The sequence below is a fragment of the Aedes albopictus genome, chromosome 1 (assembly GCF_035046485.1).
Source record: "Aedes albopictus strain Foshan chromosome 1, AalbF5, whole genome shotgun sequence".
NCBI classification, from domain to species: domain Eukaryota; kingdom Metazoa; phylum Arthropoda; class Insecta; order Diptera; family Culicidae; genus Aedes; species Aedes albopictus.
The window spans coordinates 90,040,549-90,068,110 of NC_085136.1; the positions used below are offsets into that span (position 1 = coordinate 90,040,549).

At 43.7% G+C, this 27,562-nt stretch overlaps 2 protein-coding genes across 2 annotated transcripts in view; both read left to right on the forward strand.

Annotated features, from left to right (window-relative positions):
- LOC109410125 (tyrosine aminotransferase-like) overlaps positions 1 to 13,299 on the forward strand; it is a 44,970-nt gene extending 31,671 nt beyond the window's left edge. Inside the window, exons 2-3 of the mRNA XM_019683654.3 lie at positions 11,849 to 12,648; positions 12,716 to 13,299. Of these exons, the coding sequence (XP_019539199.2) occupies positions 11,849 to 12,648; positions 12,716 to 13,069 (1,154 nt within the window). The 3' untranslated portion in view covers positions 13,070 to 13,299. The remainder of the gene's footprint in view (positions 1 to 11,848; positions 12,649 to 12,715) is intronic.
- The window catches only part of LOC109410169 (metabotropic glutamate receptor 1), a 679,657-nt gene that overhangs the window by 290,893 nt on the left and 361,202 nt on the right, over positions 1 to 27,562 (forward strand). The gene's annotated exons all lie outside the window — the stretch shown is intronic.

A 27,562-nucleotide genomic window follows, 5' to 3' on the forward strand; every position in this document is an offset into this window, starting at 1 on the left:
GAGGTACTCATAGAAGTTTAGAAGTACTCATAAGCTAAGATGTAGGCTCTGTTTCAGTAAGGATGTCATGCCGAGATACAAATGGTTGTTTATAAAATGATATAGCTAAATCTTATTGATTAACGCAAAATCAGCATTAATCAACAACAAACATCGCCATTACAAACACCCATATTCCCCGAAACTGCAGTGTGGGTCGTAAACAAACCTCGAACGACATTCCTTTTTATTTTTGCGACTCGACTCGACCTTTCCCTCCCTCCTTCGAAATGAAGTGAGTTGTTTTTCTCGATCCACGCGCCAACGACGCCATTTCGCACAGCCAGCCAGAGCCAACAGCAGCGCCAGCACTGCGAAAACAAAATCCGCAATATCCTTTTAGCCGTTCGATGCGCGCGGGTATCACGTCATCAGAAGCGCGCCATCACCCCCTTGGCAACAGCCTGCCGACGGTGGTGGAAAACGAAAATTGCTCTTCTTCTCTCGTCCGGGCGTCGTACGGCATCGCCCCGCTCGTAATCAACGAATAATGATGACAATCGACGCTGATTGGTCGATTCGGAGACGAGCCACCACCCGGGCACCAATGACGAACGACCAAATTGGACAAACTCGCGCGCGGGTCAGCGGGCCAACAAGACAGAAAAAAACAGGAATCAGGAATTGCAAAAAACTCGATGAAATCTGCCAGCCAAGCAAACATTAGGCAGGGAGACCAACACGAAAAACAGGTTCGTCGTTGCCCGAAAAAAGCAGCACCCAAGTCACCCGGTCGTCGAGATGCGACGCCAGATGATTGGTTGATTGACGACGAGCGTCGTCGTCGTCGCCGCGCATCTGACGTTGACGTTGTGGGGAAAGCCCATATTCTGCGTCGCGACGCCGATGGTTGCGGACGCGGGAGCTTATTTTTCATGCGCCAAAAGCTCCGGTCGGTGGTAAACAAAATACCAACCGCCTCCTTCGCTTAGGACGCTCGCTGCACGCGCGTTACGCCGCCAAGTACTTTTCCAGGAATGTTGTTGATTCATCGTGAATTTGTTGCACCCCGATCGAAAAACAAAATGCACGCTCAAGGTGCATCTGAAATGCATAAAAAAAAACAGCGGAGTTGTTTTCGAATGGCGTTCGTTCACAGCATTAGTAGAGTCAGTGAAGGATGTAAACAAGAAGCGTGACGTTTGCGCTTGCTTTACACGCATATTTGAATATTGTCTAGAATCTAGACGATGTGAACTGAGCGCGCCGGTGAATTCAAATACTGCTAGCCAATCAATCGACTGGTTATGGTAATTGAAGTAATTTGTTTCCATATTTATTGATTTCCGTAGCAACTACCTAGATGTATTCTCTTGAACTTCGGTCAATGGAAAATTTCCCTTCGAACTGATTTGTGTCCTACAATGTTTCGGCGTTGTTTACGCCTCGTGGAAACGAACCTTTAGGCTTCACCTAGGTCAACTTCAGTTGATTACTGGCAAGATCTGTAACTGCAACTGTAAGTACAGCATCTTAAAATGCTCTAGATTCCTAGAAAATAATATCCCTGAAGAACCTTGAAAGCATTCCAAAGGTGCTTTGGAAGTCCCAAATTTTTAATAATTTGGAACAAGTTCAGAAATATATCTCTCGAAGATCAAAACCGAGACAAACTAATGCCGTATTTTTAACCCTCGAGCAGTCGCGTCTTAGACTACCTGCAACGACGCCACGCTCACGCTATGTACCAAAAGCGTGCTGTTTTCATGGTGCGTGTACTCAGTACACGACGCGACCGCTCCCGGGTCAACCTGGATTGGAACTGGATTGGCGAAAAATATGTAAATAAACAAACGTCATACAAATTGCAGCACACTTGAGTTCGGCTCCGTTATGCCTATTGGCGCATGAGCCTAAAATAAAACGTTTAAGGCCAGTTTCCACTTGGTAAGTTAAGTACAGTGTAAAAGGATAGGAGAAGTAATGGTCGCGTAAAACTTTTAAAATCAAAGTTACTTAGGCGTTCGCAGTTGATGCGGGTAATTCGCAGCCGAAAAGATTTGCCAACAGATGGCACTATCTTGCGATGCTGTCAGTCATGTCATGTACATGTCATGTCAGTCATGTCATGTACGTCGGACGGACGTCGGGCAAAGTGCGCTGGATAGAGGGCCAGATCAGCTGCCCGGCGCACTGCGTCCAACGTTAGGTCGTTTCACTCATGGATTTGGAGAAAATTTGATTGTCGCGTGTGGGGAAACTTTGAGTTTCAACCACTAGGGTATCGCGCCACTTGGGCGGTGGCTTCTATATTCGTCTGTTTGCCACTATAACTCAATCAATTTTGAACCAATTGACTTGAAATGTTGTACACGGGTAGATACTATACCTATCTCACTGCATTCCAAAAATTGTGTCAATTGGTTCAAATTTGACTGAGTTATAGTGGCAAATAGACGAATATAGAAGCCACCGCCCAAGTGGCGCGATTCCGACAATATTAAAACAATTCCGCGAAGCTGCCGCTGCGACAAAACGCAATGAGCGCGGTTTTTCTTGCGGTGAATTTCAAAACTACTTCAGTTCACTGAGAATGTTTTGTGAGTAGGTTTTTTATTCCGTTCACGTTCGCTCAGTGCAAACGGTTTAACTGCAATGCTTTTTAAATGCAAGTAGGCAAGTACTGCAAGCAATTTTGCAGTTATCGCACCGCTATCTGTCAAAAACAAAACGTCAACAGAGTTGCGATGTTTTTCGGATGCACTACAGCTGCATTTCAATGTTTTTGAGTGCATTTTGGCTGCGTCCAACAACAATTGACAGCCGTTTGACGTCTTTCAGTCGTTGCAGTTAGCGAATTTCATTCGGTAACTGAAACGTAAACATGTTGCACTTATCAAACATCTACTGTAATGTGGGGTGTGAATAATGATTAGTGATATTCCCCTTGCGTGTCCTTCCCCTAGTAAGCATCGGTGACAGCAATCATCATGACGAGACAGTGAGTGTGTTGCTGCCTCATTGAGGAGTGGAGCTTTGGCGGAGCGGAGCCAGTCGCCGGCATTGCGAGGTCCCGTATCATGCCAAGTGATTCTACTGCAGTTTGCGAAGAATGTCGGAAACGGATTGTTACAGTGAGTTGCGTAATATTCACATGTAATACCAATACGGGACCGAAATTGGTAATTCTGGAAGGCTTCAGAGAAAGCTAGTGATGGCAGAAAAATATAAGGATGCTGGGAGCTGGAACCTAGGCTGGAACATAACCAAATGGTCCAGGAGTTGCCCGGGAATTTCTGCAGAAGTTCCTTGGGAATTTAGCCAAGTTTTCTTCTATAAAACTCTTCCAGGTGCTTCAGAAGCTCCTCCAGGAGTTCCTGGGAAATTCCTGCAGGTGTACCATTCCTCAAGATGTTTCTTCGGATATTTTTCTAGGAGTTCCGTGGCAATTTATTTTTCAGAAGTTTCTAAGGAATTCCTTCAGAACTTTCTCGAAAATTTATCCACGAGTACGCAGGAAATATCTCCAGAAGTACCTCATAAATTTCTGCAGAAGTACATGAAGAATTTCTTCAGAAGGTCTTCGAGAATTTTTCCACGAAATTCCTCCATAACTTCGCAAATTCCTTCAGGTGTTGCTCGGTATTTTCCTATGAGATCCCGGTAGTATTTTTGGAATTCACAGGAAATTCATTCAGGATTTCCATGAGTAACTCTGCAGGAGTTTTCCGGGGAGCTATCAAGGAGTTTCTCAGGAGTTCCTCCAAGAGTTCCATGTGAATTCTGCAAGGTATTCCTCAGAAACTTCTCGAGTAGTTCCTCGGGAATACCTCAAGAAGTTCCCCGAGAATTCCTTCAGGAGTTCCTCGGAAATTTCCCGAAGAGCTCCTCGGGAATTCCTCCTGGAGTTACACGGAATTACAGGAATTGTTCTGAAATTCCTCGGAAAGATCTCCAGGACTTACTCGGGAATCTCTGCTGGAGTTTCTCGGCTATGGAGATCCCTGGCAACATTTCCAGAAGTTCCTAGGAAATTTACTGGAAAAACTTGTAATTAGAAGGCACGAAATGTTGCTAATTGGCAAATTGAGAGATGAAATTTGTGAAAAAAATCGCGTTCTGGTGGGATTCGAACCCACGACTCCGTATTCGCTAGACCGGCGCTTTAACCAACTAAGCCACAGAACAGGTAATGGTTCTGCGGAATAGAAAGCCAAACTGACTCCGAAGCCGCACCGTGAACACTCCTATTTCACAAACTCATCTCTCTTTTCGGCTTAGATGCCAATCCACAACACACTCCTGTTTGTGCCCACTACCTACAAGTGCGAGCGAGTTATTTATATGAAGCCGAGACTTACTCTCGCACTCCGCATACCTAGCCACCAGGCAGTTTGTTTTGCTGGTGTCTAATTAGTATGCGTCGAGAGCTCGGCACGGTCGGACGCTCGGACGACCGAACTGCGCCAAGTGACGCAAGCAAGGGTACAATGATACATATTGCCCATTTTACTGGCATTTTACCAGGTTAGCTGGTATGTCTGAAACATACTGGAAAAACTTGTAATTAGAAGGCACGAAATGTTGCTAATTGGCAAATTGAGAGATGAAATTTGTGAAAAAAATCGCGTTCTGGTGGGATTCGAACCCACGACTCCGTATTCGCTAGACCGGCGCTTTAACCAACTAAGCCACAGAACAGGTAATGGTTCTGCGGAATAGAAAGCCAAACTGACTCCGAAGCCGCACCGTGAACACTCCTATTTCACAAACTCATCTCTCTTTTCGGCTTAGATGCCAATCCACAACACACTCCTGTTTGTGCCCACTACCTACAAGTGCGAGCGAGTTATTTATATGAAGCCGAGACTTACTCTCGCACTCCGCATACCTAGCCACCAGGCAGTTTGTTTTGCTGGTGTCTAATTAGTATGCGTCGAGAGCTCGGCACGGTCGGACGCTCGGCCAGTAAAATGGGCAATATGTATCATTGTACCCTTGCTTGCGTCACTTGGCGCAGTTCGGTCGTCCGAGCGTCCGACCGTGCCGAGCTCTCGACGCATACTAATTAGACACCAGCAAAACAAACTGCCTGGTGGCTAGGTATGCGGAGTGCGAGAGTAAGTCTCGGCTTCATATAAATAACTCGCTCGCACTTGTAGGTAGTGGGCACAAACAGGAGTGTGTTGTGGATTGGCATCTAAGCCGAAAAGAGAGATGAGTTTGTGAAATAGGAGTGTTCACGGTGCGGCTTCGGAGTCAGTTTGGCTTTCTATTCCGCAGAACCATTACCTGTTCTGTGGCTTAGTTGGTTAAAGCGCCGGTCTAGCGAATACGGAGTCGTGGGTTCGAATCCCACCAGAACGCGATTTTTTTCACAAATTTCATCTCTCAATTTGCCAATTAGCAACATTTCGTGCCTTCTAATTACAAGTTTTTCCAGTATGTTTCAGACATACCAGCTAACCTGGTAAAATGCCAGTAAAATGGGCAATATGTATCATTGTACCCTTGCTTGCGTCACTTGGCGCAGTTCGGTCGTCCGAGCGTCCGACCGTGCCGAGCTCTCGACGCATACTAATTAGACACCAGCAAAACAAACTGCCTGGTGGCTAGGTATGCGGAGTGCGAGAGTAATGCCTGGTTTACATGGGTCAACTGAAACGAGCATTTCACTTGCCAACTCCTCAAATATATTCATTCGAAACGAATGATGTGTTTAGACTCAGCAAACGACTCGAACGGTCACTTGCATGCTCTTGAATGCATTTCAGTTGAAGCAAGTGTTTACATTGATCAATTCGTGCGGTGCGTAAGCAAACTGAAATGAATTCAGCTCATTTGACAGATAACTTGAATTCAACTAACATGAATCGCAGGTTCAAACGGGGCAAGTGAGATGATTTCGTTTGACTTGAACGGAAAAGTTCAACATGTTCAACATTCGTTCAAGTCAAGTCAGTTGCTCAAGTGAGATGAACGGTGGTGTTTACACGTTCAATTCGCATTCAATTGGGCATTTTCAACTGACTGGAATCAAGTCACTTGCACCGTCTAAACCAGGCTTAAGTCTCGGCTTCATATAAATAACTCGCTCGCACTTGTAGGTAGTGGGCACAAACAGGAGTGTGTTGTGGATTGGCATCTAAGCCGAAAAGAGAGATGAGTTTGTGAAATAGGAGTGTTCACGGTGCTGTCGGGATATAGCAATCACCGACTCCCACCGAGTTCAACCCTGAGCAGCGGGCGAGAGCGAAACTCGCCACATCATCTGGCAACACCCCTTCGCTTGCCGCTACACACCAACACATGCAAGTCGGGCTCTCTACCGACGGTGCCAGCAGAGTGTGAATCATTCCAGTTTCAACCGTGTATCGAATAGCATAATAAAGTATCCTTTCCTTTCGTTTATAGTAAAACCGCGTTCAGTTATTCCCGAGTGAAAACCATTCCCACTGCCTTGCTTGTTCGCCAACAGGTTATGGTGCCCAGTGGATGATTGGAAAATCGGTCGCTCGTTTTCCAAAACGGTAGTGCTTTCGTCGGAAGATTTTTTCGGTGCGGTTTCGCGTTCCGGTTGGTGGCTGGTGACTTTGGTGCAGTGCAAAGAAAGGCAACAAAATGGCGGACTTGTCGAAGCTCTCGTTCGCGCGGCTGAATAATGAAAATTGGCAGTCGTGGAGTTTTCGAATGCGCATGTTGCTGATTCGTGAAGAACTGTGGAGTGTAATCAGTGATGGGAAGCCGGAAGACGCGGACGATGATGACTGGAAACGTGATGACCAACGAGCCATCGCGACGATTGGGCTCTGTTTGGAGGACTCTCAGTTCAGCATCATCAAGAAGAAGGAAAGTGCGAAAGAAGTATGGGAATCATTGAAGACATATCACGAGAAACCGAATATGACGTCGCGAGTGTCCCTTTTGAAAAGGTTGTGTTCGATCAATTTAATCGAGGGTGGTGATATGGAAAAACACCTTGTCGTGCTGGACGAGCTGTTTGAGCGCCTCGATAATGTAGGGCAGAAGCTTGATGATACTCTCAAAGTGGCGATGATTTTGCGAAGTTTGGCTGACAGTTTTGACAACCTTGTGGTGGCCTTGGAAAGCCGCGCCGACGCGGACATTACGCTTGATTTTGTAAAGTCGAAATTGCTGGATGCGTACCAGCGTCGCGTGGATCGTTCGGTCGACGGAATGGGCCAAGAAAAAGCGATGAAGATGAACACAAAGCGTGACAAAGACAGAGTTTGTTTCTACTGTAAGAAACCGGGACACGTGAAGAAATTTTGTCGCAAGTTTTTGGCAACGCAACAGGGTGACAGTAGTGATTCGGACTCGGCCGGCAAACAGCCGCCGCAAAAAGCGAAGCAGGTGCAAAAGTCGAGTGAACCGTTGTGTTTTGTCGCGGGGCAAGCTGTGAAAAACGAGTGGATTCTAGATAGCGGAGCTTCATGCCACATGAGTAGTGATAAGAGCTTTTTCACCTCGCTGGTGGAGCGCGCCGGAGCGGACGTGGTACTCGCTAACGGCAAGAAAACGAAAACGGCTGGCTGTGGTGAAGGACTGATTCGCGGTGTTGATAGTGACGGGAAACCGGTGGAAATCCGAATCACCGAGGTACTTTTCGTTCCGGGACTGGACGGTAATTTGCTTTCGGTTGGGAAAATGGCGAGTAAAGGCTTCGTAGTGCATTTTACGGAAGCGGGTTGCAATATTGTGAACAGTACGGGTTGCATTGTTGCCGTGGGTGATCGTAGTGGTGCGCTGTATAAACTGAAAACGGCGGAGCAGGCGATGCAGTCGGTCAGTGACTGTCATACGCAGATGTGCCGACATCTGTGGCACCGGCGCTTCGGTCACCGGGATGCGGATGCAGTGAACAAAGTGATTAAAGATAAACTCGGAAGTGGTATTCGTGTAACGGACTGTGGAAGAGACGAGGTGTGCGAAACATGTCTCGAGGGAAAATTGGTCCGGAAGCCGTTCCCGAGCGTAGTGGACAGAAAAGCGAAGAAGATTTTGGACCTCATCCACACTGATTTGTGTGGGCCTTTCAGCAACGTCACACCGAGTGGAAATCGTTACTTCCTGAGCCTGATCGATGACTACAGTCGGTTTTCGGTCATCTACTTGCTGAAAGAGAAGTCGGAGGCCAAGGAGAAAGTGAAGGATTTCGTCTACTTCTGCCAGAACTACTTTGGTAGGAAACCGAAGGTCATCAGAGCTGATGGAGGCGGTGAGTACGTAAATAAAGATCTCTCTAATTTCTATGCCAAGGAGGGCATTGTTGCTGAATTTACCACCGCGTATTCACCCCAGTCCGATGGGGTAGCCGAGCGTAAAAACAGGTCACTCCAGGAGATGGCCTCGTGTATGCTCCTAGATGCGGGGATGGAGAAAAAGTACTGGGGCGAAGCCATACGCACAGCAGCATTTCTGCAGAATAGGCTGCCGTCCCGCGTGATCGAAGGTACACCATACGAACGGTTCTATGGTAGGAAGCCGGAGTTGGATCGACTCCGTGTGTTTGGTAGCGACGCGTACGTCCGCATACCAGACGCTAAGCGGCGCAAGCTGGATCCCAGATCAAGGAAGCTGACTTTCGTGGGATACGCTGAGGACCGGAAGGGGTATCGGTTCCTGGATTGCGCCACGGATACGATCACTGTCAGTAGAGACGCAGCGTTCATCGAATGGAAGAATGGTTCGTCGCAGATAGAAATCACCCCTATTCGTCAGCACACTGTTCCAAATCGTGAGTCTCAGCGGAAGCAAGGAACGGCGGACGAGAAATCGGATGATGAGTATTCAGATGCTCATGCGAGCGGAGATTTCAACGGATTTGACGATGCAGCAGTTCAGGAGGAGAAAGTGAACGAACAATCAAGGAAGCAGTTGCCATTCCGGAAGACGTGAGGTGCGATGCCTACCAAGCTATCGGACTACGTGGTTGGTATTGCAATGTGTGCCGCAGAAGAGTCTACCATGTTGTGCAGCACTAAGGAGGAGCTGAAAGCTAGAAGGACCAGCGAGGATCCAGATCTACAAGCCAAACCCAAGAAGGAGTTAACAAGGATGAAACCAGGACCCGTCAAGCAGAAGAAGCATACGTCAGCATTCAAGCGTAACAGATTCGTGAAGGATTTTTCTGACTGTGAGTCGGAGATTGAGGAGGAGTGTCGGGATATAGCAATCACCGACTCCCACCGAGTTCAACCCTGAGCAGCGGGCGAGAGCGAAACTCGCCACATCATCTGGCAACACCCCTTCGCTTGCCGCTACACACCAACACATGCAAGTCGGGCTCTCTACCGACGGTGCCAGCAGAGTGTGAATCATTCCAGTTTCAACCGTGTATCGAATAGCATAATAAAGTATCCTTTCCTTTCGTTTATAGTAAAACCGCGTTCAGTTATTCCCGAGTGAAAACCATTCCCACTGCCTTGCTTGTTCGCCAACAGGTGCGGCTTCGGAGTCAGTTTGGCTTTCTATTCCGCAGAACCATTACCTGTTCTGTGGCTTAGTTGGTTAAAGCGCCGGTCTAGCGAATACGGAGTCGTGGGTTCGAATCCCACCAGAACGCGTTTTTTTTCACAAATTTCATCTCTCAATTTGCCAATTAGCAACATTTCGTGCCTTCTAATTACAAGTTTTTCCAGTATGTTTCAGACATACCAGCTAACCTGGTAAAATGCCAGTAAAATGGGCAATATGTATCATTGTCCTAGGAAATTGTTTCATAATTTCCTTTGGAATTCCTCTTCAAGATTTCCCTAGGAAATTCTCTGGGAATTTCTCAAGAAGTTCCTCGAATACCTCCAGGAGTTCGTCGGGCGTCCTTCAGAAGTTTTCCTGGATTTTTTCTAGAACATGCTTGAGAAGTTCTTCACGAGTTACTTGTGAAATCCGTCAGAAGATATACATGAATTTATTCAGAAGCTCCTCGGGAATATCGCCAGGAGTTCCTAAGAAACTCTTCTTTGAGAAATCTTGGAATAATTTCTGAGGAGTTTCTGAGGAACTCCTGAAACAATTTTCGACGAGTTCCTGGAGGAATTCCTAAGGAACTCCTGGAGGAGCTCCTGGAAGAATTCCCGAGGAACTCCTGGAGGAAATCCCGGTGACTTCCTGGAGGAATCCTCGGAGAACTCCTGGAGGAATGGCCGGCCCTAGTAGCACACATATTCTAGAAATGCATATCCAACTCTTATATGACCAAATTCAGTCATATTACAGTTGCACATACTTTTTTTTAGAACATGTGTACTACTCTTGGAAGAATTCCTGGAGGAATTCGCGGGGAACTGCTGGAAGAATTCCCTTAGAATTCGAAGAGGAATTCCTGGGGAACTCATGCAGGAATTCCTTGAGAATTTCAGGAGGAATTCTCGGGAAATTCCTGGGGAACTCCTGGAGGTATTCTCGGAGAATTTATGGAGCAATTCCTGGGGAACTCATGTTGTAATTTTCTGAGAACTCCTGGAGAAATGCCCGGGAAACTCCTGGAAAAAATCACAGGGAACTCCTGGAGGTATTTCTGGAGAATTCTTGGAGAAATCGCCGGGGATCTCCTGAAGGAATTCTCAGGGCATTCCTGGCAGAGTTCTCAGGAAACTCCTGGAGGAATTCCCGGGGAACTTTGGAGATTTTTTTTCTGTGAGAAACTTGTGCAAATATTTTTAGGAGACTGCTAGGTGAGTTTCCGGGCATTATTACTTGAGGGCTTTTTGGGGAAATCGTGAACTCCTAAAACAAATTTCGTGGAAATCCTAGAGAGAATTTTGGGATTATTTATGAAAGAATTACCGTAGGAAAATCCTGGAGGGGTTTGGCTAAAAAATGCTGAAGGAATTCTTGAGGAATATCTAGAAATATCCCGTTTAATTCTTGGAAGTATTCCTGGGAAAGCCATGGAGGTATTACTTCTAGAGGAATTCTCGTGGAACTCCTTAAGAACTTCCCGGGGTACTTCTGGAAGAAGTTCTGTGTAGATTCTAAAAAAAACTATTATTACGAAGTTATTACGTAGAAATTTCCGGAAAACTGTTTTGAATTCTTGGGGAACTGCTTGAGACAATTTTAGAATCAATTCTCATAAGTATCACAGAAGGAATTCTGGGAGAACCCTGGGAGGAAACCCAGAAAGTGCTTCTGGAAGAATCTGTAGAAATCCCTTGACAAACGACTTGAGGAGCTCCTCAAGGAACTACTGGAAGAATTTCAGAAGCAAAATTAAAAAAAAAACTGGGGCATTCCCAGAAGATACTGTTTAGGGAATTCCACAAGGATGAATCCCGCAAAGAACTCACGGAGGAATTGTTAAATTTATTATTCTTCACATTCTTCTTACAGAATCGTTTCGTTAGATTGCTGTTAGTTAAACAAATGTCAAAATTACTTACGGAAAAAGGAGGGATTTTGCTTGAGAGCTCTACTTGGGAACAGGAAACTTATCCTTAAGTTGGGTTGGGGTTGAAACTGTCATCTGATCCAGTTCCTACCAAAGTTTGGAACTGGATAATACAGAAAAACGGATAATACAGAAGAAGTGGCAACTGTTACTGACTGACATCGGATGACCCAATAGGGAGTTTACATAACCCCACGTCTCCACTAGACAGAAATGTCTTGCCATTTTGCTGCCAGAAAGAGAAAACGTAACAGAAATGATCAACACCGCTGCTTTCCATGCAAACAGCGAGAGAACATTTCTGTCTTGACACATCTGTCCAGCAAAATGGCAAGACATTTCTGTCTAGTGGAGACGTGGAGTAAATGACGATTGTCCGATTTTTTGACGCCTTATCCATGTAATATAGAAACCTAAAAATCTACAGTTCCATCCCTCTTCTCCCCCCGTTCGCAGGTGATCCCACCACATTCGGTAACCTCAAGCCAGCACCGGAGATCGTCGACGCCCTACGCAGCGTGGTACAGGACGGATCCCACAACGGTTACGGTCCCAGCACGGGATTCCCGGAGGCTCGCAAAGCCGTCGCCGAGTACGTATCCCACCAGGGCGATGTCACGGCCAACGATGTCATTCTGTGCAGTGGCGCCAGCTGCGCGCTGGACCTGTGCCTCTCGGTGCTAGCCGGGCCGGGCCAGAACATACTGATCCCCAGGCCGGGTTTCTCCATCTATCGTACCCTGGCCGAGGGCTTCGGAGTCGAGTGCCGTTACTATGACTTGATGCCGGACAGGAACTGGGAAGTAGACTTGGTACAACTGGAATCGCTGATTGATGCCAACACGGCCGCCCTGATCGTGACCAATCCGAGCAACCCGTGCGGAAGCGTGTTTAGCAAGAGCCACCTGGAAGCCATCTTGGACATTGCCGAGAAACATTATTTGCCCATCATTGCCGACGAAATCTACGAACATTTCGTATTTCCGGGTCAGGAGTTCTACGCTGTCAGTTCGCTATCCAAGAAGGTACCGGTACTGTCATGCGGTGGACTGACTAAGCGTTTTCTGGTTCCCGGATGGCGCACGGGTTGGATTGTGATTCACGATCGGGACAACCTGTTCCAGGACGTTCGCAAGGGACTGGCCAATCTGTCCGCGCGGATCCTCGGAGCTAACACCCTGGTCCAGGGTGCTCTTCCCGACATCCTGAAGAACACTCCCCCAGCGTTCTACGATGATTTGGTTTCAACACTTTATGTAAGTTTTTCCCCCATTCCATCAAACCTCGACACACCCCTAACCAGACATTTCCCCACCCCTACAGCGACATGCCGAACTGGCGTACAAGTCGATCAAGCAGATCCGTGGTCTGCGCCCGATCATGCCCGGCGGGGCCATGTACATGATGATCGGCATCGACATCGGGCGGTTCCCCGAGTTCGAGACGGATCTGGAGTTCGTCCAGGCGCTGGTGGCCGAGCAGAGTGTGTTCTGCCTGCCGGGCCAGTGCTTCGAGTATCCGAACTACGTGCGCATCGTGCTGACCGTTCCGGAGGACATGATCGTCGAAGCGTGCAAGCGTTTGGAGGAGTTCTGCCAGAAGCACTACAAGCTGGACGATAATGTCATCTTGGAACAGCAGCAGCATGGCTTCCTGGCCAAGCTGGATGATTACTGATGTGCCGGATATTATTTTTAAGTGCCATTTTTTTATATTCATATATTTTATGTTCAATGTTTGTAAGCGGAAACGGAACAGTTTACCGTATTGTCTATTTGTAATGCCTTTCGAGATCAATTTATAATTTTGACAACTATATTTACAATATACATTCTTAACCAACTGCATTTTATACTTGACATTATGTGATTTTATATTTCTTATACTCAATAAAGATATCCGTTTTACGTGGTTTTGTTGATTTATCACTTCGTCAGTGTTATCACTTCTCCTAGGGGGTTATATACCTATGTTGAGGTCGAGAATTTTTTTTTTTATTCTTTTATCATAAAGTATGGGGTTTTAAGACTGTTATGTCAAAGCAGTAGAAGCAAAGATATAGCGTTTAGCACCTCGCTTCCTTTTGAGCATATTTAATGACGAGCTTGGTGGTCTAGTGGCTACCGCTTCTGATTCATATGCAGAAGGTCCTGGGTTCAATCCCTGGCCCGTCCCTTTCCTTCAACTTTTGTATCTTTCTATATACTTTCTCCCTCCTCTCTATATATACCACTCACGTATATTCACATGTTCATAGCCATCGCTAGAACAGAAACGGTTGAAAAGGCCGTTTCCCTTCCTTCCAAACTTTCACAGCACAGTGTCTCAATCCTTTCAGATAACACCTACATGTTATGCAATCAAGCGAACTGTGCGGCAGATCTTCGGAATAATAAAAAAACAAACAATTCTATCACCTTACCCTGATGTCCACGTACCAATGTGTGAACCTTCTGCCAACCAAGTCCCACCAACACTCCGACATCCACATGAATTTGTGCTGACGCAGAGGTATATTCGGTCAGATGTGGATACAAACAATTGCAATCATCACTTCCTTACCCTTCCCCACACACATTGACCTGCAACCTGACGTGACAGGCGCCATTGTCGCCTAAAAATAGAAGATCACAACACTCACACACTGAAGATGCCTGCTAGTCCCCGGCCGATATCTCATTGGTTCCTTGTGTGAGTGTAGCTGGTCTGGCGATACTGGAGTAGCATCTACGGGCGGTCAATCAAGCTCAAGCTCAAGCTCACGCTCGCTTCCTTTTGAGCATATTTGAAATCTTGAACGCGAATATCTCGAGGTCACGTTTTTCCAAAAACTTCGATGCGGTGACTACGATTGCGAAATCAGTTTACAACCGATTTCAATCATTTTTTTAAGTGTTCGTTATTTATGTGTCATGTTTTTGAACGATCAATATTTTTCGTCAAAATGTTTATATCAGTGTTATAATTTTTTATATATTTTTTTTGGTTTAAAAATAGTTATTTATGTGACGAGTTGCAAAAAGTTGATTTTTTCAGCACGAGTCGTACATTTATCCAACGAGGCTTGCCGAGTTGGATAAATACGAAAAGTGCTGAAAAAATCGTGTTTTGCAACGAGTTCCATACAAAATTTTATGCAATGATTTTTTCATTATACAACTCATTTGAGTTGCATAATGTTCATAATGCAACTCAAATGGGTTGTATTAGGAACATTATACAATTATTTTTCATTATGCAACTCAATTCAGTTGCATAATGAATCAGTTCGGAAAAACTGGCTATTATGATACCAAAATGAGTTATATAAAATAGAAATTATAATACTGAATTGCATAAAAGTATTTTTTTTTAGAAAAATAGTTCCTCTTTGCAAATATTTGTTATTTCGATCGTTCAAGGACACCACAAGGCAATGTGATGACATTGAGTTACGGCAAGCCTCTTTAAAGAAAACACGTTTTACAGAAATTGTTATAACTTCGATAATTAGTACTATTTTTTCATGTTTTCAAGCTGATTTTACACATTCAATATTGTAAAATGTGTAGTGTAATATTTTTATCATTCTAAGTTAACAAAAAAAAAATAACACTTTTGAAAATGCTTCAACATCCATGTACACAACAGAAACATGTGCTCGATGAACAAATTGAAATTTGAATTATAAAAAGAAATCCACGTACTTCGGTGAGACTCGAACTCACGACTCCCAATTCGCTAGACGGGCGTTTCTATTCCTTCATAGCCCAATATTATAGATCATAATAGTCCTGTTTTATTCAATAAATCAGTCTATTCTAAACCGTCATAGTGTTCGCTTGCTTTGACGTTTGCCAGTGTACACATTGCTGAATGATGCAAACGAAATTTACAGGCGATTTTTGTAGTAATGTGCGTGTTAGACAAAAATCAAATCGAAATCCATCATGGCCGACAGTGTCTCGCGCGGTTCTACCAATAGGTACTTATTGTCCGTGCAGTTGAAACCCGGAATTTTCGACTAGCGAAGTTGGATTTTTCTCCAAATCCGTGCGTCGGACCTAACTTCGGAAGTGGTGCGCTGTATAGCGGACCAGATTTACTAAGGACTGTTCATTAAAGAAAGTGGACATCTGTTTACCAATAGTTTAGAGTTAAAACTAAACAAAAAATTGTGAATTTTTGCTCAGTGTGTAAAACATTGTTCACTTCGGCAACACACTCAAAGAAAACGGAAAAAGTAAGAAATTTCGAGCGATAGGTCGTATTAGCTTTGCGACTAGCAGATCAATTCTGCACAAATGGTGTTCCAAAAAGTTTTCGTTTCGAGAATTGGCTTACTAATACACTTCCGGGACCGCAATTTTTTAACGCTAAGCAGGGGACAGTTGTGCTGGATGATGGTACCCTACATCAGAACTGAAAAATTTGGGAAAAAGTTTTTAGTGTGGCAAGCCAATTGTTCATGTGGCTTAAAGAGTTCTTCGTATTTCACAACGGGAACAATCAACGGTGAAAATAACAGAAAGGAATGCATCAAAAAACGACTTCTACTTATCTACCGAAAACATACGGATCCTCTTTTGTTTTAGTCGGATCTGGCATCCGCGTATTACGCTTCTTCTACACTAGAGATGCTCAATACGAAAAAAGTCGATTTTGTCGAAAAATGGCAAAATCCACAAAACTTCTCTGAACAGCGTCCTATGGAAAGATACTGGACAATAATAAAGCGGCACCTTAAGAAAGATGGAAGAGAAGCAAGCTCTGTTGATTGGTTCAAAAAAATTTGGCCTGCGGCACAACGAAAAGTTACGGAGGAAGTTGTGCAGAATCTAATGGGAGGTGTCAAGAGGAAAGTCCGAGCGTTCTTCCGAAAAGCGAAGTAAATGTTCAAACTCATGTGAATTTGGCCACATGTATGTTTATTATCATTTATAAAAAATAAAATTATGAATTTGTTCGAAAATACGCATTTTCTATTGAAAAACAGGTGTCCACTTTCTTTAATGAACAGTCCTTAGGCACCCTACACACCACTCAAACCGTTTGACCAACATTGCCACCGCCCCCTGGTTCGTCGAACCAGCGAATGTTTCTGCAACCGCATGACGAACTGCCAAATCGTGTTGCACCAACATGTCACTTTGGTTGCACCAACATCATCCCCCATTTGAAATCGCACTGTGTTTGTGCAACAACACTACACACGGTACGATTGGTTTGTCAAACATTGGCTCCGCCCACCGTTGGTTTGAGTAAAATCAAACTGGTTTGATTTTTGCCGACCAAACCGTCAACCGTCAAATCGGTTTGACGAACTGCTAAATCGGTTCGTCAAGCAGCATCACACACGGACAAACACAGCACCAACTCAACCACCAACCTGGGGGCGGAGTCAATGTTGGTCAAACCGTTTGAGTAGTGTGTAGGGTGCCTTATACAGCGCACCACTTCCGAAGTTAGGTCCGACGCACGGATTTGGAGAAAAACCCAACTTCGCTAGTCGAAAACTCCGATTTTCAACAAAACTGAGAATAGCCATGTTTAAGAAAGTCTGATCATAGCAGTGTCTGTACAGTTGTCACAAATTTTCAAACCTACGTCCAGAAAGCATCAAGAAGTTGATGAAAACTGAAAACAGTGCTGTAATGGTTCATTACGCAACGCAAATCAGTGCTGTAATGCACCATTACAGTGCTGCGAATTTGGTGCGGGAAAGTAGGCCTTTCCTGGTAGATTTGCGTGAGGTAAAACTGCCTATTACGTTGTACGCAACTCGGTGCACAACTCGATTACAGCACTTGTCGTAATTATCCAACTCGGCAAGCCTCGTTGGATAAATGTACGAAACAGGAACACAGTTTCTCACACTTTCTTCTAACACTATCCGGAAGATTTCTTTCGGATTTCCTCTGGGACCACAACCTGTTGGGCAGAGGTTGACAAAGCACAACGGAAACGAAATAACCGAAGAATGGAACCGGACTCGGAATGAAACACTTCGTGTGAATGAAACTAAAAAAAAACTTTTATGCAATAGGAGGCAATCAGTGAAGTACTAGATTGAAAGTAGTGAGCTGGATTTTTGTATGGTGAGATGATCAATTCTCCATTTCTGCAATGAAATGGAGCAAACAGCGTGGGTTATATGATTTCTTGACTAATTTGATGCTATTTGAGCAAAAGTTTGGGGAACTGTGATGTTGTATTATTTATTTCTTGCAACTTAAACAACACAGTTACCAAAACTTTTGCTCAAACAGCATAAAATTGGACATGAAATCATATAACCCACGCTGTTTGCACCATTTCATTGCAGAAATGGAGAATTGATCATCTCACCATACAAAAATCCAGCTCACTACTTTCCATCTAGTACTTCACTGATTGCCTCCTATTCAGTATCATAATTTATATTTTACTAGCTGTACCCGGCAAACTTTGTCTTGCCTACTGCGTTTTTTGACGTTTCAAGTCTTTAGCCAAGTCCAAGTCCCCGTTCAAAATGTATGAAGAATGGATTTTCAAAAACTCTCGATTTGTCCTTGTTTTATGGCTCATAAACCTTCCTTGGGTGAAAACTAACAGAACAAAACTAAGACGACCCAAATCCGACCCTCCGTTCGCAAGTTATGCGCGGTCCCACGTATGCCACTGTATTTTTATATATATAGATGTAACTCATTTTCGTATCATAATGGCCAATTTTTCCGAACTGTTTCATTATGCAACTGAAAGGAGTTTCTTAATGAAAAATAGTTGTGTAATGTTCATAATGCAACTCATTTGAGTTACATTATGAACATTATGCAACTCAAATGGGTTGCATTATGAAAAAATCATTGCATAAAATGTTGTATTAAACTCGTTGCGAAACTCAATTTTTTCAGCACTCTTCGTATTTATCTAACTCGGCAGGCCTCGTTGGATAAATGTACGACTCGTACTGAAAAAATCAACTTTTTGCTACTCGTGACATAAATAACTATAATACACGTCTGAACGGGTTCAATATAGGGGACTGAATGAATAATGTTCACATTGATGCGTGCGTGGCGCGCGCTCGCTCGGCTCTGCTGTGGAAAGCTTTCGCAAGGTTGATCTCCCCGGATAAAAACCAACCACAGGGTGTATGGTGAAAGCCATTCCTGAACCATACAGTGTACCAGCTATAATAAAGTGTATTGTAATGGAATGGTTCGAAAAAAGCTTTGCAAATTGCAGCTACTATACATTTACATCCGATCTTTATGTAACAATATATCATATTGTTTTTCTTACGTTTGAACCATTCACATTTCCGAAATATTATTTTTCCGTGCATTTTCAAATATTTATTTAGTTTAAGATATTTTCCTTGCTTTGTTTTGTCGATGTTCGTGACTTTTTTGATGCAAAGGAAAGAAAGAGAAAAAAGTGAATAAGTTGAAACATCAATTTAAAGTCAATATTTAAAATGTTTAAGTGGTTAACCAGATGCTCTAAGGACTGCAGATCCAAGAGATATGGCGGGCTAGAATGCGATGAGAGGAATAAGAATGTAGGTCAACCCGGAAAGACGCAGGTCAGATTACCGTAAATCAGTGGATGAGTTCAACACTATTCTTTCTGTATTTGCATTTAGGGGAATTTTCTCCCCTTCTCTCATGTGAACTTGCCTTCGACCACAACCGAATCAAATGCGATTGACGAAATTTATCTTTGACGTAGAGCCATCTTTAACATATGGACTGGACACTGAAACGACTTCTAATATAGGTTCATCTGCGGGTTTGATTTTTAACCTAACTTATTATTTATATTGGGTGGCAGCCGATCAACGCAAGGATGTGCATGTTGAGAGTTAAGGGCCGTTTCTTCAACTACAGCATCATCAACGTCCACTGCCCACACGAAGGGAGACCCGATGACGAGAAAGAAGCGTTCTACGCGCAGTTAGAGCAAACATACGATGGTTGCTCGCCGCGTGACGTGAAAATCGTTGTCGGCGACATGAACGCGCAGGTAGGAAGGGAGGAATTGTACAGACCGGTAATCGGGCGAAACAGCCTGCACGCCGTATCGAATGATAACGGCCAGCGATGCGTAAACTTTGCAGCCTCCCGTGGTATGGTAGTCCGAAGCACCTTCTTCCCCCGCAAAGATATCCATAAAGCCACCTGGAGATCACCCGATCAACAAACAGAAAATCAAATCGACCACGTTCTAATCGACGGTAAATTCTTCTCGGATATAACCAACGTCCGCACATACCGCAGTGCGAATATAGATTCGGATCACTACTTAGTCGCTGTATGCATGCGCTCAAAACTTTCGACAGCTATCACCACGCGTCGAAGTCGAACGCCGCGGCTCAACATCGAGCAACTTCGTAACGGAGAAGTGGCTCAAGACTACGCGCAGCAGTTAGCAGTGGCCCTACCTACGGAAGAGCAGCTTGGCGCAGCTACACTTGAAGATGGCTGGAGGGACATCCGATCCGCCATAGGTAGTACCTCGGCTACAGCACTAGGCTTCGCGACTCCGAATCACAGAAACGACTGGTACGACGGCGAATGTGAACAGTTGAAAAACGAGAAGAATGCAGCATGGGCGAGAATGCTGCAACACCGTACGAGAGCGAATGAGGCACGTTACAAACAGGCGCGGAACAGGCAGAACTCAGTCTTCCGGATGAAGAAGCGCCAGCAGGAAGAACGAGATCGCGAAGCGATGGAAGAGCTGTACCGCGCTAAGGACACACGAAAGTTCTACGAGAAGCTGAACCGCTCGCGCAGAGGCTTTGTGCCACAAGCCGACATGTGCCGAGATAATCACGGGAATATTCTCACGAGCGAGCGTGAGGTGGTCGAGAGGTGGCGGCAGCATTACGATGAGCACCTCAATGGCGACGTTGCAAGTACCGAAGGTGGCGTGGTAACAGATCTAGGAGTATGTGCACAGGACGAAAGACTTCCGGCCCCTGACCTTCAAGAGATTGAGGAGGAGGTTGGCCGGTTGAAAAACAACAAAGCCGCTGGAGCAGATCAACTACCAAGCGAGCTTCTAAAATACGGTGGAGAAGCACTGGTGAGAGCACTACACTGGGTCATTACCAAGATTTGGGAGGAGGAAGTATTACCGGAGGAATGGATGGAAGGTATCGTGTGTCCCATCTACAAAAAGGGCGACAAGTTGGATTGCGGGAACTATCGCGCGATCACACTACTGAGCGCTGCCTACAAGGTACTCTCCCAAATTTTATGCCGCCGTCTATCACCGATTGCAAGAGAGTTCGTGGGGCAATATCAGGCTGGATTCATGGGTGAACGCGCTACAACGGACCAGATGTTCGCCATCCGCCAGGTGTTGCAGAAATGCCGCGAATACAACGTACCCACACATCACTTGTTCATCGATTTCAAATCGGCGTATGATACAATCGATCGAGAACAGCTATGGCAGATTATGCACGAATACGGATTCCCGGATAAACTGATACGGTTGATCAAGGCGACGATGGATCGAGTGATGTGCGTAGTTCGAGTATCAGGGACACTCTCGAGTCCCTTCGAATCTCGCAGAGGGTTGCGGCAAGGTGATGGTCTTTCGTGCTTGCTGTTCAACATTGCTTTGGAGGGTGTAATAAGAAGAGCGGGGATAAACACGAGTGGGACGATTTTTACGAAGTCCGTTCAGCTGCTTGGTTTCGCCGATGATATTGATATTATTGCTCGTAAATTTGAGACGATGGCGGAAACGTACATCCGACTAAAGAGTGAAGCCAGGCGAATCGGATTAGTCATTAATGTGTCGAAGACAAAGTACATGATGGCAAAGGGCTCCAGGGAGGAATTACCGCGCCCGCCACCCCGAATTCATATCGACGGTGATGAAATCGAGGCGGTTGAAGAATTCGTGTACTTGGGCTCACTGGTGACCGACGACAACGACACCAGCAGAGAAATCCAGAGGCGCATTGTGGCAGGAAATCGTGCCTACTTTGGACTCCGCAGAACTCTACGATCGAATAAAGTTCGCCGTAACACGAAGTTAACCATCTACAAAACGCTGATTAGACCGGTGGTCCTCTATGGGCACGAAACATGGACCCTACGTGCAGAGGACCAACGCGCCCTTGGAGTTTTCGAACGGAAGGTGTTGCGCACCATCTACGGCGGAGTGCAGATGGAAGACGGGACTTGGAGAAGGCGAATGAACCACGAGCTGCATCAGCTGCTGAGAGAACCAACCATCGTCCATACCGCGAAAATCGGGAGGCTACGGTGGGCGGGTCACGTCATCAGGATGTCGGATAGCAACCCGACTAAAATGGTTCTCGAGAGTCATCCGACCGGTACAAGAAGACGTGGAGCGCAGCGAGCTAGGTGGGTCGACCAAGTGGAGGACGATCTGCGGACCCTACGCAGAGTGCGGAACTGGAGACATACAGCCATGGACCGAGTGGAATGGAGGCGGCTACTATGTACAGCAGAGGCCACCCCGGCCTTAGCCTGACCGGTAAGGTAAGTATTATTTATATTTATATTTGAATCGAACTTGACAGTTTTCTCATGAGTTGTTATGTATTTCAAACTTTAGTCAAACTGGAGCCTCAATATAGCAATAACGGTTAAGCACGCAGTAATGATACTTCAGGCCAAACATTTCAATAGGTCCTATCTGCATTTGAAAGGCTCTCTTTGTTCACTTTCTCTTTCAATTATTGCAATGTAATGGTACACTTTTCAACTACTTTTGCAGTACAAATCAAAAAACGATTGTTTTGACCATCGTTCAATGCAAAGAGACAATCATAATACAAATAAACAGCTGAGATATTAACGAAAGAGAGGGAAACCAAAGAGAGCCTCTCTTCTGCAGATAGGACCTTTAGACATGTTTGGCCTGAATATACCTCGTCACCCACTTCATGCAACTACATTAGTGGTCTAATAATACTTAGCGCGCTCGGCATAGTTCCATCACAGACAAACAGACGTAACTCTTAAAGGAAATTCCTCAAAAACTTTTGCCGGTGTCTTTTTCATGCGCACACTGCCACCTGTTGGTAGAACCACGCGCAACACTGTCGGCCATGATGGATTTTCATTTGACGTTTGTCTAACACGCACACTACTAAACAAAGCGTCTGTAATTTTCGTTTGCATCATTCAGCAACGTGTACACTGGCAAACGTCAAAGCGATCGAGCACTAGCGCCTCTGGTGGAAGAATCGCGCAAATCAAATGAAATTTGAATTGATCGTTAAATGCATGAGGCAAGTCGTTTTGAAGAGTGTTACGTCTGTTTGTCTGTGGTTCCATCATGCCGCTCAAAGTGTTGCCACAAATAATGCTTAGTTTGCAAAACCCAGTTATCTGGCTGGTGGGGCATGGGAGCCTGAGCTTCAACTGTTAATGCAATCAGAGACTACTCAGACCTTGACTCAGATTTAGACGTGGGCGATCCTATATATGTGAAGGGTTGTCTAAGACGCTCTGGAGAATGGACTACCCGCTTGGCGCACATCCACAGTTGATCAGCAGGAGTAAATCCATTTTATTTTGTATGGTGAAAAGCATCTAAACTTGAATTACTTGAAATAGAAAGCTTTTACTGAAAAAATATTTGGTAGGCTTAATAGTAGTCACCATTATTGTGCACAACCACTACCAAATATTTTTTCGAATAATGTATTCCACTTCGATAAATTTGCCTTTAGATGCTATTCGCCATACAATATTTTTGCGATTTACTTTTAGCGATTTTTCGCGCATAGAAGCTAGCGCCACATTGGTCGATGCGAAGAGTAGGAAAACAGCCGATGTAGTTAATTCATTTCCAAAGCGCATTCTAATAATGTTGAACTTGATAGGTTCTAATCCACACTATCAAAGATAGTTCTATTTAACATTATTTTCAGGTTAGTTTGGCTAGAAAGCCTAAGATACCATTAACAGGTGCAACATGACAAGATAATATATCATTATATGGTTTATGTAATGTAAAACAATACAACATAACAAAAGAGAACCATTCCAAAACCATTTGATTAAATGTATAGCCAGTAGTGAAATTACAAATTAAAACAATATATTTACAGTACATTTTATTGTTTGAAACCATACATGTACCATACAATGTACGGTATATTGAAACCCACGTATCAATATTTAGAACAATTCATTTACAATAAAATGTATGATTTTGCAAAATTTTATATATGGAGAAAAATATTTTTTTGTATTGTTACGATACTTAACAACCTGTATAATATATTGTAAAAATCTTATATACAATTCACTGTATGGTGTCTACATTACATCTTATTGTTTTTTTTTTTATTTTTACAGTGGTGTCTATTGTAAAAACACAGAGAACAGACATCCAAGTCCAGTTCCGAAACTGTGTAAGGATTTTAACAGCCATTTGAAATCGGCAACACAATTGGCAATAGCGTGGCGCTGCAATCGGTTAATTTCCCATACTAATTTAATTCACCACTTGAAATGTTTCAATTCACCACTGACTGTGGCAATAGAGCTTGCTGACGTTTATTCACCTTTCTCTTTCAAACATGCAAGCGGAATAGGATTTGTTGACATCAGGAAAGGTTTCTCGATGAAAACAAATCCTATCCCGCCTGCATGCTTGAAAGAGAGAGGTGAATAAACGTCAGCAAGCTCTATATGGTGTTTGGTGGCGTTAGTGTTGTCATCGTGTATTGGTTTGCAACCTTACTCAAGTAAAGATTCAAATCCTTATACAACTTTCCGAATGAAATTTGTTCTAGCCTGGATGTCTGTTCTCTGTGGTAAAATCACCGACAAACCGACGTGCCAGCTTATGCAACTTTTCCCATTTTTCTTGGCAAATAAGTTCTCCTTTTAATCACCAGCTCCATCTGTGCAATGATTTACACAGCCTCCTCTTTATGTGTGCGTGCGTACAGGAGCTTTACCTTGTCAAGTTATTTTACTCATTTCGAAGTAATAATCTTCATTCGATGTTTTGCGCAATAAGAAGACATTTCGTCATAAACGTTGACATGCAATTTCATCCGCTGAAACGTTTTATGTTTGGGATATTTTATTTAGGACTTATTGACTACTTTGCTTAATATCGAATGATTTCTTTGAATAATTCCAATGCACGGTTGATTGTATCTTCTATTGGTGAGGTAGAAATAAGAGTGCATGTGATGTTTACATCGATCAGCTGGACATTTCTGCGCTGTTTTATGACATCTTCTTCAAGGTTTCTTTTGTCAAAAGACGAAAATGACAGAACGAGTTACGATTTTTGAACGTTTTGAGATTGAAATTTCTTGCCAATCTTGGAAACAGAGTGTCACGTCGGTTTGTCGGTGGTAAAATATGGTTTTTAATAGTACTGTTACAATCTGAGACGAGACTCGCGAAGAGGAAAAAAAGCAACGTCAAGTGCAGCCCAACTGAGCTGTCAGTTGTAGCCCGTTTGATTACGTTACCTAAAACGAGGAAAGTATTGCTATCCGAGATAAATTCTGAAGCCAAAATTCACTCCGAGCAGCATTTTCTTCTACTGTACTGTCAAAACTAAATTGAAAACAAAATATTCCAATGATTACTTTGCTTGGCGATTGTTGGCGGTGCAAAATTTCACCTCAACATGATTTTGTGCGTGAATGGGATTCAGTCACACTGCATGTGAGGTGATGCGGTCACGTACGTGTTTGAACCACCAGCCCAAAACATAATGTCAACACAGATAGGAAGAAGAAAAAAATAACAAAGTGGAGAAAAAGAAGACCGTCTTCGCGAGTCTCGTCTCAGGTTACAATACAACGTTCGGTTTTTCTACTGTATTTTTTATTCGGGTCGTCTACGTTCTCGCCACACTGAGAGGAAACAGTATTTGCCTCCTAAAGTAAGGTTAAGTTTTGTGAAATCCCATTTCGTATTTTAGTGATCGAGTCGTTCCAGATGAAATTTAATGTGGGATCGGGGTACAAAAATTCATTTTAACGTTAAATTTACCAAAAAAATGAAAATTAAACTGATGGGGAACTGGTATTTCCCTTTCAAACTTCCAAATTTTCACGACATAACCTCTACTTTTAATCGTCAATTGCATATCCCAACAAGTCAGTGGTGAATACACATAATCTAAATAAGTTCATATTCACCACTGACATCTGCGTCCAGTGTTGCGAAACTCATGCTCACGAGTAAAAAATACTCACTCACCTTACTCATTTGTGAGTAATGCTCACGCTGTGAGTTACTCGCGTATGAGTATACTCACGCGCGAGTAATGACGTCATACTCTCGCGTGAGTATTACTCACAAGTGAGAGTTACTCATTTTACTCACGGTGAGTTTAGTGAGTAAGTTATTTTTGTTGGTTTGAAATGATGTTTTCGTTTGTTCTGTACTGCAATGGTGATTATTTATATACTAGGCACAGTTTTCGAGGAAAGGTGGATCTGCTCGAGAGCTTTGGCACCATAGGCTAAAACCTCTTATTGTTTACCTACGCATGCAAAGTAATATCATCAACTAGGAAATTTCTATATTTCGCCACACTTTGTTAAGGGTATAAATTTTTTCGCATACGTCGGGTCACTTTACGGTATTCAATAAAGATGTTTGGCATATATTTACCTACCTTCAAATAAAAAATGGTAGGGTCAATTACAGCATCTCCTAGGTCCAAACATTTAAAACTTTTCTTTTTTGCATACATTTGATCGTTTTTTCCCATATGGCTAGTTTCTATTACTGTGCAAAAAGATAGGGTAATTCAAAATTACTTGAGCAGGCAAGTAAGGAAAAAAGTTTTACACTGGTAACGCCTCCCTTGTAAATTTAAAAGAGCTGTAGTTTTTCTGCGCGGAAAAATAGTCCGTTCTATTATTCCGTAAGGAAAGTAATGTTTTTCCTCATACTAAATACTTGATCAGTTTGTAATTTAAAATTTACAAAAAATAATAAATTTACTTGAGTGCTCTACTTTCGAACATGAAACTCGCACACTAAACGCACCCAGCAAAGCAAAAACCAACAAAACGAATTGTTGATTTTTAAGCAATTTTTTGCTAGAATCAGGTATAACTTTGTGCCCTATTGCTGGATGTTTCATAAAAAAAGTGCTTAGACTTGATAGAATTGGAACAAAACTTTATTGGAACTTATGGGTGACAAAATGAACATATTCTGAAAGAATCTCATGAACTTTTGCAAGTCTTAGTTTTTTTTTTCATATAAAGTTGGACCACCCTAATTATATGAGCCTCGGACTTATAAAGGAAAAAAAAAAACTGCCGAGCAAATTACTACCAGTAACATGGCCAGTAATCACACCCAGGTAACCATTAAGCAGCTAAAATGGCATTAATTCAGCACTATATGCGCCTTTTACAGCAGGACATTAAATGCTAGTCAGCTGCTATCGAACTGTCAAATCGGCTACCAATCGAGCACACACACGATTCCGTAAAATTACTTTTTCTTAATTGCTATCTTTGCCAACCCCCTGAAGAAAGCGTTAGTTCTTGAAGCCGCCGCCTTTGGCGGGGTGTCACGGGCTCGTTTACGAAATTTCAGCCTGCTTTTCAATCTGCTACGTGCGGAAGCGAACTTCGTCGTACATTTGAGAAACGATCGTTTACACATTATTTGTTCAATGCGTTTAGTGTTCTTTGTTAAATTTACAAGACGCACAAGCATGAAAATACATTTCGTCCATTTAAAATAACGCTGAACTCAATTATATGTGAATGTCACGCCTGCACTAACAGAAAAAAATCACTGTTTTCAGCTTAATCTACTGCAACCGCCCATTCAAATCAGCACCACGTCTTGCACCAAAGTTTTGGCTTCACGCCAGTTATATGTGGATGACAGCCATTTCAGGGGATTGATCTCTGTCTACAAGAGGTTTAAGGGCGGACGGGACGGTCGAGAAAATATCCGCCATTGCTCTGTTGCTACTAAAGATGGTAATCTCAGATTCTACTTCATATTTTGCAGCAAAAACCTATCATTGTGTATGCTCACTTGCAGTGCATATGCTGATTGGTTTTCAGCATCTTCAGTGCGATAGGTCTCGAGATTACCATCTTCAAAATCGCGAGCCAAATTGTTAGAAAGAGAGGCAAGATAGGAAAAATAACACGGCGTCCCGTTTCACCTTAAGTTCAAACAAAAGCCCTCACGTTGA